The following is an 11,567-nucleotide window of genomic DNA, read 5'->3' as shown; positions in this document are numbered from 1 at the left end:
ATGTCTCATGTTTCAGTCTTGTTCTCTGTTTGTGTCACATTCTTTGATAGGCAACAACTCCCATGACTAAACTAAAGAGGACACACACACAGACACACACACACATTCCTGGGCCTTTCTGTCACTCAAAACATTCAAGAGTTAATCTCTTTACAAGCTTGAGATTCCAGTATAACAACAATTTCTGCTTTCATGTTCAGATCAGAATCCTATACAGGCCTTCTGATGATCCTCCTTAAAGGGGAACTACGCTCAAAATTCAGACATGTTATTCCTGTATGGTGTAAGACAGTCTGAAAAAATATCAGTAAACATCTAAAAACTAGAGTGCTAAAACTCAATCTTGTGATGTCATATAGGGGGTAAAGTGTGGAGCTGCTCCATAGACGATGAATGGGGAGAGGTATATGGGGTCATCTTCTGTTTCACAACTGACAACGCTACAAAAGAATAAGCTCATTTGGGTATGAAAAAAGAAAAAAAAACATTCTCCTATTCATCGTCTATGGAGCCGCTCCAGACTTTATACCCTATATGACATCACGTGTCCCGCACCTTCGGCTCTAGATGGCCCGTGTCTGAGGTTTTTCGGCCGATTCAGTATGTTGAATCGGCGGCGGAGCACGTCGGTGAGAGAAATCACTCTGACTGGCGGTTCAGCTTTCAACAAATCAATGCATGACAAGAGAGACATTCAACTCGTCAGCCAGGACAAAGGAGACATGAGGCGACACGACAGTCGGCGTCGGCTTGGTGCGTTTGGGCCTTTACTTCTCTGGTTTCTGGCTTTGAGAGAGAGAGGAGCTCATGTTCAAACATATTGATTGAACTTTGGAAATAACATATTGCATATTTATTTTGTGTAGTGTTCCCCTTTAAGTCGAGTCAGTTTAAATTATATAGCCCAATATCACAAATTTGCCTCAGTGAGCTTTACAATCTGTTCACCCTACGACACCCTTTGACCCTTGTTTTGGATAAGGAAACTGAAGAGGGATCCCTCTCCCTGCCTGGACGGACAGACATGCAACAGATGACCTGTGTACAGAATAACCAACATAATAAAATCACTGTGGCTTATAGACAATACTGACAAGACAAGACAAGACTGAGAGAGGCCTACACATAATGTCATGAAAGATCAGCTGAGGTCTGTGCACATGAATGTGGATCTGAAGCTTTGCATGTGAATCTGTGTCTTTGTAGTCTGAACTTTCCTCTGAATTTTCCTGTATGATAATAACGTCGGGGAGAACTGCTGTGTCATGGTGACACGGGCCTGCTTAGGAGACAACACAGCCTTTTATAACAAAGTCACACAATGTTCTGGAAACGCCATGATCCTTTTGCAGACACTATTTAAAACTTTTGACGCCCATTGTGCTGGAAGGCACTCACGCTTAAAACAGCCGAATACTTACCCTGCGTGACTCCTTTCTTCTCGATAGAATACCAAGGATTACATAACAGCCTTTCCCTCCAGTTATGTTGCGTGTTTACATTCCTGCTCGGGGTCGAGCTGCAGCAGAAAAATAATGCATGGGTATAAGTTTTAATAATACAAGTGGCCGGTGCAGTTACGCAATACAGAGGGCCCTTTGTGCAGGATCGTTTGTGATTATGCAACATGATCTGTTTTTCTATTCACGGTTCACAACCAAGTTAGTGTTTCTAGTGTTTATTGTTCCATTCTCTCTCCGTACGAGCAGAAAGGCTCAATAACAAACTGCAGGGCACGAAAACAACGATGCATAAATCTTTCACTGGAACAAGATGACAAAGTTTGACAATAGTACGTTCAATTAATCAACGCGGCAACCGACGCCACAACATATCATTTCTCTTTCTTTCTTTTTATTGTGGAACATACCATCCAACACGCTGCGCCAACAGCAACAAGTCAACCAACTCTTTCCTGGTGTTTTGATTTTGAACCAAGTGCGAGAATAAACAAAACAAAGCAGAAGATAAGCAAACATTTTCAACTGTTCAGTGGAATCACTTGTAGCTTCTTGTTTTTGAACAACAAATTAATAAATATGCTTAATCATCTATTATTATTATAGCATTTTAGCATTCTTGCTGGTTTGCATTAAATGTGCGTAGAAGGCAATTTAGACTCAAATGTAGGTTACATCCAACAGCTTTGACATTTGAAGTTTCAGCAGCATAATCCAAACAGCTCGCACTCATTGGATCGCATGTAACAGTGTTCAAAGGCAGCCTTGCAACTCACATTTAATCTTTAAAACAAACTCATTAATGACCCTGGTAGCTTCCTCTAAAACAAATAGCAGTTAACGTGTGTTCTTCAGATCATATAACGAGCTTCAAGAGCAAAATGAGATGAATCTGTGTGACATTAGGAGAGCCCTAATGAGACTGTGTTTTTAAAGTAACTCCAGCAGTATGTGAGGTCAATAATAAAGTAATAAATCAAGACCTTATTATAATAAGAATCAATACGTCGTCTTTAACGGGAGCGTTTGATAAATGACACCATTTTCTTAATGGTTAACTGACCTTTGAGACGTCACATTTTATTCCATATATGTTTGCTTTAAAGGTGAAGTGTGCAACATAGCAATAGATCGGGTTATTCACTGACGGCTTTGTTGTGTCTCAACGGCAACACAATAACCTGACAAAAGATGAAAAGAAGACCGGGACATTTTTCTTTTAAGGTTGTTGACACAGCCGAGTCACACATTGTGTTTACACTGTATTCAGACACACCTGCTTTTTCAAGATTTGCATGTCATGTTTTCTGAAACAAGCCACAAAACAAAACGTGTATTAAAATATGCGGATGACGGCGCCTGTCCTGGAGTTAAAAGCCAAATAAAGAGAAGCTGTTTCTCCGCTCGTAATGACACAAACCAACATGTGAAAATGTAATTAAGTGCTTTCAATTTGATCTTTGATCACCACATACTCAACAAACATCCTCTCTACCTTCTATCAGGACCAAAATAAGTGATATTATTCATACAAAATATGTATAAACCTTCATACATCTCAGGTTATAAGTTTGGTACAGGTATGAAACAACGGCAAAAAAAGGATCCCATTATGACAAATCATTATTATTATTATTTTTTAAAGTGGAACACATCCACCTGAATGCATTCGCTCAAATCCTCGAGGGCACTTTCTTGGCTACGACGTCACAGAAGAGGAGTTACAGTATAAAACATTATAAGAAACATATTGAATTTGAATGATAAATTATAAATTTCCACATATACAAAATTCTGATATTTTTACAATATGCACATATTAACAGGATTCATCCAATCGGTCGCTGGTATTTTGTTTCTTAGAAAGAAACGTATTCCTTGAAGGTGACGGTGAGACTGTTTGTTGTGATGTCAGTGATTATGATATTTCCCATAAAAGGGGAGATTTTCTTAGCAGGTTTTTCTTTAGATTTCTGTTCGTCTTCTATCACGGGAGGTGCGTTTGTGACGGCAGGTTCGGGCTCCGGTTGTATCTCCGGCTGTATCTCCTCCTGTTTCTTAGTCTTTGGGCAGCTGAGATCCATCGGCTCCTCTTGGCTGTCCGTCGCCTCGTACGTACATGTGCTGCTGTGGCGCGGGCCGCTACAGTGGAGGTCCATAGGTTTGTCCTGAGGTGGCGTGACCACAGTGCTGGGTACGCTGAAGCTTCTGGAAGTCAGGTACGTCTTGGAGACGCTCCTGTCATCCGCGGGATCCGATATCTTTCGTTTGCGGTCGCTGGTAAAAGAAGGGATCCTGATATGGTCGACGGATGTAGGCGTCGGGATGTTGGTGTCGACAGCCCAGGACGTCATGGGCGAGCTGGCGGTCAGCTGAAGGGGCAGATCGTCCGGTAAATCAGCCTGACCGCGAGCCACTTCGGTGTTGTATTCCTCTGCCGTGCTCGGCGAAGGTTTGGAGAAATGCCTGTCCTTTGGGGAACACTTTATGGGATGCTCCGCTCCGGGCAGGGAGCCGCCGTTACGGAGCTCTTTGGGGATACCGTTCTCCGGGTGCTCCACCATTTTGGTTGTGTGCGCTGGATTGTTCTCCGACGGTTTGGCGTTTTGGGGTTTCACTTCGCCCGACGACTCCCCGTGTTTACCCTTCGCTCCGTGAACCTTGTTGCTGTCCATATATTTGCTCATGACGATAACAATACGTCCGTTCTTGTTCTTGTTCTTGATTATCTTCATTTTGCTGCTAAGGGTGCTAGGCAGGGTCGCGTCTTTAGGGTTGGGTTTAAGGGCGTGTTCGCTCTCAGCGTCTTTAACGGCTGTTTTCCTCACCTCCACCGCCAACTCTTTGACTTTGCTCAAGCAGCCTGTGTCTTTGTCTCGGACCCATTTCTGCTGCAGGGCCAGCGGTAAGTTCCAGCCAGGATTTGCCGGTTTACTGGCCGGCTCCTGGACTTTGACCACCTCTTTGAGCCTGGAGGCCTGGGCGTCGTACATGCTCGGGTCAGGCTCGTAGTGGTGGTGCTTCTTGCTGTTGAGCTGGTAGATGAACTTCTTCTTGCCGTTGGTCGGCTGGTCGGTGGGGATCTCCTGGCTGCTGGGCTGGTACTGATGGTGCTTCTTGCTGTTGAGCTGGTACTGTTGAGGCTGGGGCCGCTGGACCGGGACGGGATCGGACTTGAAGCTAGCCTCTGCATCCTGAGATGATTCCTCGAAACCTGCGGGGATACAGGACCTCCTGGCAAATGAGGGTACCTTGAAGAAAGAGACGAGACACCAAATTTAACATTTCACCTGTTTTCATCAAGTCCAGAATATGATGAGTCAAGTAATAATAATGAGGATTGGGATTCTGGGTGTCTTTAAAGGATAACTTTTGTATTTTTCAATCCAATTTTCCCATGTTTTGTGTCTAAGTGACTATTGGGGACAACACTCTCTGAAACTGGTCCAGTATTGAGGGAGAACGCTGTAACCGGTAGCTGCAAAACAAGCTGTAATGTAATCTCTGGGGCAACCTGGCCCCAACCATTAGTTTAATTCCAATAAAAAGCTTGTTTTTTGCCACAGACAGGCTCAGCTAGTTATTATAAGTGTCTGACAACATTATAGAAAAGACCCTACAGAAAAATTAAACGTTTCTTTTACCTCAAGTGTTCCCCATTAGTCACTTATGAACAAAAACATGGGAAAATAGGGTCCAGATTGAAAAATACCAAAGTTATCCTTTCAGTAATAAATAAAAATTAAGCCAATTTAGTATTGTACTTGTTGGGGGGGCTCCTGAGAAACAGATTAACAAAAGAATCAAAGCAACAGAGGCTGAGATATGATTTTCAATCCATAGTATATATGAACCTCTATGAAGTCCAGATCCTACATTCCCCATAATGCAATCACTTGCCTCAATGTGTTTTACCCTCCCTGCCTGGCTAAAAGCTAATGTCTTTTCGTGTGTAATATTTACGCCACGCAACAGGTTGGGCAACAAAACCACTTAGTTAGGTTTAGGAAAAACGTCATGGTTGGCCTTAAAATAAGTACGTAAACAAAGTACAGAAAACACGTCACTAACGTAGCTTACAAAACAAAACAAAACACCAGTTACGAACACCGGTCTCCTGGTTGAAAGTCCTGTGTTTGTTGGACCAATCCACTTCCCTGCCCACTATAAACGTTCCTTTCTCGCTTTTTATTCTATGTAACTAGCTCTGAGTGTAGCATATTTACGCAGATACGTTTACATTGCAGTCAGTACAGACTATATGGCATACAAATGACACGTCATTTACACGGCTTTTCGTGCGACCAAGCTGACAGGAGCCAATATAAAACCGTTTTCACAGGCTGAACGTAATGAGTAAGCTGACTTTTTAGGAGTAAAGTTGCTGTAGTGCCCCTACAAAAAAAAAGGATCTCTAACAGCAGATAAAATATGCAAACCTGCACACTGAAAATTCAGATAAAAATGGAAGTTTAACTATCCAATCAGTGCTCAGCTTATGACCTCCCTCCCACCCTCCCGTCCCCTCCCCCTCCCCTTGTACATGCTGACCCTTCGGGCCGTCAGAGGGGCACTGCAGCAGAACGCTCAAGACGCTCCGGCTGTGACCTCGGGGTCAGAGAAGTGCCACCAGACATGTCACGCTTTATCCCTGATTGCTGGCCACGTGTGACTCTGGCAGGGTGCTGTGCCTCTTAAGGAGTGACACTGCATAGCAATCAGCTCCGAGTCTCTCTCAAAATATATAATCACATTGGGCTCAGAATGCGGTCCTGAGAAGGCCCGAGGTAAGATAGTCAAAGCATGACACAAGTGCTACTTTCAGGACGTCTATTTTTTGTCTTTTGCAACCGGGGAAATGAAAGAAAACATTCTCCCGGTACAGATTCACTTTGTGCAAAAAGACCCCGACAATAACACGCTCTCTTTAAAAAACAGTGTTTAGCATATAAAGCTATTTAACATAAAGAAATAATGAGCATGCAGATAAAACGAGTGCACTCAAGCGACGCATGCGTAACCTCGGGCAAAACAAACCCTGTTTCATGATGAGTTTGCAGACAAATCCCGTAGCTGTCGAACCCCATCCTCTCTCTTCGCCTCTTACTCCATCGCTCTCATAGAAATCTATTAATAACCGCGACCGTAATGACTGCAGCTCTACAACACCTGACAAGCCCCTTCCCCCCCTTTCTGGCCTCTCAGAGTGAAACTTTAACGGGAAAAGCAGGACACAGTCATGTCTGTGATGACTCATTTGATGATGAATAATTACCTGGAGTATAAGATGTTTTGGTTTCGGTCCTCGTTTGCGATATCCCATCAGCTGCTCCTGCCTCTCCCTGCGAAAACAAAAAAGATAATTACATTTCCTTGCACCCATATTTACCTTTTATATACAACACATCATGTGAGGGACAGTGTTTCACCTTTATGCATTAAAAAATCTAATTATATCACGTGGAAGATTTTACGTTTGGAGGGCTCATTTCCTTCTACCTATTCAAGGTCAAAAGTGGAATTTAGATTTGGAGGACTAATGAATGCCCACATGTGACCTGCTGCAAAGCATTATGGTCCTTATTTGCATAGCTCTCCATGGTAATCGGCCCCGTTCCATATTCTCATTATCCCGGAGAAATTCAATTAAGGCTACAGCAGGGAAAAAAACCCTCTCCTTGTCTCTCAAACATCCTCCCTCCTGCCGCACGCCCTGTTCCTTCTTACATTCAATCTCTAATTAGGGTCGTGAGGGATGAAATGGGATAAATACAACGGCACTTCTGGGATACGTGCTGCTGTTGAAAACACCCAAACCACCACCCTTGTGCAACACAATGCCCACACTCTGGAAATGTAGGGTGATGAGTGTCTGACAAATAGCAAACATCTCTTTGGAGCTGTTTTCATAGAGGGAGGAACGAGAGGGAAACGTGTTATTGTTGTACCGGCTACAGCGAGCACTGGGGTTGAAATATCGCTCCCTGATATAAACCTTGACTCATCATTGGCTCATAAATAACCAGCGGTGGGTGAAGGCCGGGCCTGCACACAGGCTTCACCAGGCACGCGTAAATCCAGCTCTATTGTTGGCCCTCTCTTGCTGCAGATGTTCAAACTATCAGAGCCGCCAGAAAATTGCCACAATAAACAGTCTACGTCTCATAATGTGTGCGATTTCAAAACAGCGTCCAACGGGGTGACCCCTATTCACAGAAGATTTGGCAATTACAGCCTCCCTTGTCGGATCCCCTCCCCCATCCTCTGGGAGCAGAGAGGAATCCACACACACACACACACACACACACACACGCACATACACACGGCGCAGAGGCAGCACTCCATGACCATCAGCAAAGAGCCAGACACACACACACACACAGCCAGGCAGGCAGGCTGCGGGGGAATATGAGAGCGGTGCACTGGAAACGCTGGAGAGAGCACTGCGTGTCAATTAGCCTTTTCAGAAATTCCTTTCCCCCACCATCGTGTCTTTACCCAGTCCCAAACGAGCGGGCCTGCTGGCCTACAGAGAGAGCACATCTCACAGGCCTCATGGGGTCCAGCAGCGAGATGTTGGTGTGCACGCGCCACGGGAAGGGGGGGGCTAAAACGACATCAGCATTTGTATTCATTAACATCTCAACCTCTGAGATTGACATCGATGTGTTTCTGATTATCTTACAGGCCTCCCTTAAGCCTCCTCCTGACCCAAGATTGAATGCAGGTTGACGCAGCCAAGGTGAGATATTCTGTTTCCACAACACCGAAAGGTAAAATAAAGGCGGCAGCTGCACGCGAGGCGTCTGAACTATAGTACTACTTTTCTCGCTGTATGAAGTCAGCCTGTTAGAAGATCTCAGACTAGTGATGAGAATCCCATCAGGCTGCAGCTTGGCCTCCTCACATGAAACCACAACAAGCTGCTGCACCCTGAATGAAAACAATCAGACTCTGGAGAGCAGCTGCTCGGTCAGCACCTGTCCTGCTGAAGCTTTACAGTTGCAAACTTAGTAGTAGGGCTGGGACGATTCACCTATCTCCTGATTCAATACTATCACGATACTTAGGTGCCAATTCAATATGTTTTGCCATTTCTAAGTATTGCAATTTTTAACTTTTTTAACACTAGACCATGATAAAAAGTTGAATCATACACTTCTAGGGACTTTTACTTTGGAAAATATCTAAATTAATACAGTAAGAATGTTTAATTTTCAGCTTGTATGTAGTCAGAGATGTCCTGAAGTCAAATATATCAAAGAATAAAGACATTTCCCTCACAAATTAGTGGTATTTTCTTTTTAATTTATAAGGGACATGTTATGTTTTCTACTTCTGGTGAATATAATCCAATCAATCTTATTTCCATATTTTGTATATACAGTTCCCTTTGTTAACACCTTATTTTGAAAACTGGACGTAGTCCCACGTGTATACTTCCTCTAACTTCGCCAAGTCCGTCTCTAGCTCTTCCGTCAGCTCCGTTCTCTTTATACATCCATGGTCAGCTCCATCGGGGCCGTTTGAATGCATTTAACATAAATGTCAGTATCTGGGTGCTCTACAGTTGTAGCGTCGGCCCATTTGACCACGGAGATGAGAGTGACGGCCGGCTTGACCGCACGTTACCGCGATACGATAACGTTTCCTGTCCGTAACAGAGTTAGCATGCAGCTTTAGCCGTGATGTCTAGCTCTGCTTTTCCTGCAATGTGTGAAACCCAAAGTGTTTCCATACTTTACTGGATGTGTAGTGTTTACCACGCTGGATTTAACAAGTGAGGGTGCAGGTCGTATCAAAGCAGACCCTTCGCTGTTTTGTACTTTCGCGTTGCGGCTCACTGCGGTTTGTTTTGGTTGACGGATACAGAACGGATACGGAACGGATACGACGTCACGTTACTCAGACTACAACAATAGAAGCGGTAACTTCGTTCTACCTCCACATAGACTCAAATGAAGTAAATATATCGATTCTGGCATTTAAAAATTCAAAATCGTAAAAAAAAAAGAAATTGCGATGCATAGGTGAATACATTTTTTTTCCCACCCCTAAAACTTATAAACAGATATTGGTAGTTTGATCCACATGGAGAGCATTGCTTTTCCATTTTCACTGGTCCATCATGCACTGCCTGGCAAAAAAAAAAGAAGGCAGTTTTTTGTGTGAAACCGGGTCACGACATGATTCCTGACACAAAATCATGTAATAAGATGATAATCTGACAATTTGCGTCTACATCCATGCATATATCCGCGTGTCCAATATTCCCATTAGTGTGATTTAGGGAATTCTCACTACCACATCCCCAGTCCTTTTCCCCCAGGGACAGTCCTGTGGGGAGGAGGAGGAGGGTGAGGAGGAAGAGGAGGGTGAGGAAGAGGAGGAGGAGGAGGGAGATCAGTGCTAGAGTTACTGGAGCGCCCCTCCTCCCATGCCTATATATGGTAAGGCTGAACTGGAGGCTGCTGCGGCCTCGTCCAAAGTCCACATCTCTCTCTCTGTCTCTGTCTCTCTGTCTCACCTGTGTTGAAATGCAACCAGGAGACGCGGGTCAAGGATGTTTTCCTCTGGCTCCCATGTGTTGTATCTGCAGGGAGGAGAGAGAGAGAGAGAGAGGGAAAAAGAGAGAGAGAGAGCAACTGTCACTGAGCTGTCACGTGCAAACTTCCTTTTTCTAACTGACACACAGCAGGCCTCACACACACACACACACAAACACACACACACACACATTCCCACATCTTTGCGCACGTCAGTGTGGAGTGGACAGGTGAGGCGGTTACGCACCAAAAGATGCGTTTTTTGGAGACGTCCTTCAATCTGAATGTGCAACAACTACCAGCCACATTCCTGCTGCAGCACATCAACCATGCAACTGCACAGCAAACATGTCTCTGTATATAGATATAGATATTTATATATATAGAGAGTATATGTGCTCTCCAAACGGTCCTCCAGCACCAACATACAGTCGGCCATTTTAGCACCACTGTCTCGTAAATTCGCTGGCAGAGCAGAAATAATTAAAAGGGGATTACATGGCTGTGCCTACTACCCCCTTCCCTCTTCCCTTTGCATAAATTAGTGAAGGCATCCGCGGATCCACTGAAACACTGAAACACATACCGACCGCGCTCCTCCAGTTTACGCGCACACACACACACGCACAGTCAGCCACAAACAACCACACACTCTGTGCGCGTAAAACCCCCAGATCGATACCATCTATAAGTGAGATTCTGTTGCAAAATTGTGCATTTCTTCTCCATTTCAGTGCATGCAGACTTACTTGGGAGACCAGCCTCGCCACTTGACCAGGTACTCGATCTTGCCCTGTTGTGATGGTGGAGAGAAAATCTGGTTAAGGCTCATGTCCAAAAAAAAAACAACACACCAGCAATATTTCATTTTGCAACCATGCACCGTGTGTTACCTTGCGGATGCGCTTCTTCTCGATGCCCTCCACCGCAAAGACGTGCTCTCCGGCGGCAGGGAGCTCCATTCTCGGTTGAATCCGATCGCAAAGGGTGGAGGGAGGGATGGGGGGAGAGAAATGTGCGTTGATGTGTGCCTTTCTGCTCGGTGCGTAATGTGCGCGCTTGGTAGTTTTCCAGTTGTATCCAAAAAATCCAACTGTATATTCCCTCCACCTCTCCTCCTCTCTCTCTCTCTCTCTCTCTCTCTCTCTCTCTCACTTCCTCTGCACAGTCCTGGCTATGAGCACACAGATCTCCACAGTGGTGCGGCTGCAAGCAGCTCTTTTCGTGCCTCAGCTCGGTGCATGACGTCAGGAGAGGAGGAGGAGAGGAGGAGACCAGGCACAGAGGTTGGGGTTTATTCCGTGCGTACTGGATATCTGGAAATTCAAATAAATCACTACCTAACTGTAACAGCACTACATCTACTTGTGCAGTTGTGTTATTTCTTTTCGATAGCAAAGCTCCTGGGAACCTCCTCCTCTCATCCTCCTCCAACAGCTGATTCACATGAGAAAACAATACTTCTGAGTGTTTTTTCAAGCACATATCATGAGTGGGTGTTAATAAATAGCAGATGCATTTACAATAGATGCATATAAAAACTCACATAACATGTTCTGTT

General features: G+C 44.6%; 1 protein-coding gene across 1 annotated transcript; it reads right to left on the bottom strand.

The window, feature by feature from the left end:
• Positions 1 to 1,668: 1,668 nt before the first annotated feature.
• On the bottom strand, positions 1,669 to 11,359 carry cbx4 (chromobox homolog 4 (Pc class homolog, Drosophila)). The gene is made up of 5 exons (XM_037792065.1): positions 10,900 to 11,359; positions 10,756 to 10,799; positions 9,988 to 10,053; positions 6,736 to 6,802; positions 1,669 to 4,711 (listed from the first exon to the last, which is right to left on the bottom strand). Exons 1-5 carry the CDS (start codon positions 10,966 to 10,968, stop codon positions 3,320 to 3,322), a joined length of 1,638 nt encoding a protein of 545 aa, XP_037647993.1. The 5' UTR covers positions 10,969 to 11,359; the 3' UTR covers positions 1,669 to 3,319.
• Between the last annotated feature and the right edge of the window lie 208 nt (positions 11,360 to 11,567).

This window comes from Sebastes umbrosus, chromosome 14 (assembly GCF_015220745.1).
Source record: "Sebastes umbrosus isolate fSebUmb1 chromosome 14, fSebUmb1.pri, whole genome shotgun sequence".
NCBI classification, from domain to species: domain Eukaryota; kingdom Metazoa; phylum Chordata; class Actinopteri; order Perciformes; family Sebastidae; genus Sebastes; species Sebastes umbrosus.
Note: the sequence above shows the minus strand (reverse complement) of the source record. Positions and strands in the feature narration are given on the sequence as shown.

Bases quoted from the DNA above. Each gene is read 5' to 3' on its own strand.
- cbx4 (XM_037792065.1), bottom strand. From the start codon at position 10,968: ATGGAGCTCCCTGCCGCCGGAGAGCACGTCTTTGCGGTGGAGGGCATC. The intron at 10,800-10,899 runs GTAACACACGGT...CCATCACAACAG, and splicing joins AGAAGAAGCGCATCCGCAAG to GGCAAGATCGAGTACCTGGT. The intron at 10,054-10,755 runs GTAAGTCTGCAT...TCCTCCCTGCAG, and splicing joins TGGCGAGGCTGGTCTCCCAA to ATACAACACATGGGAGCCAG.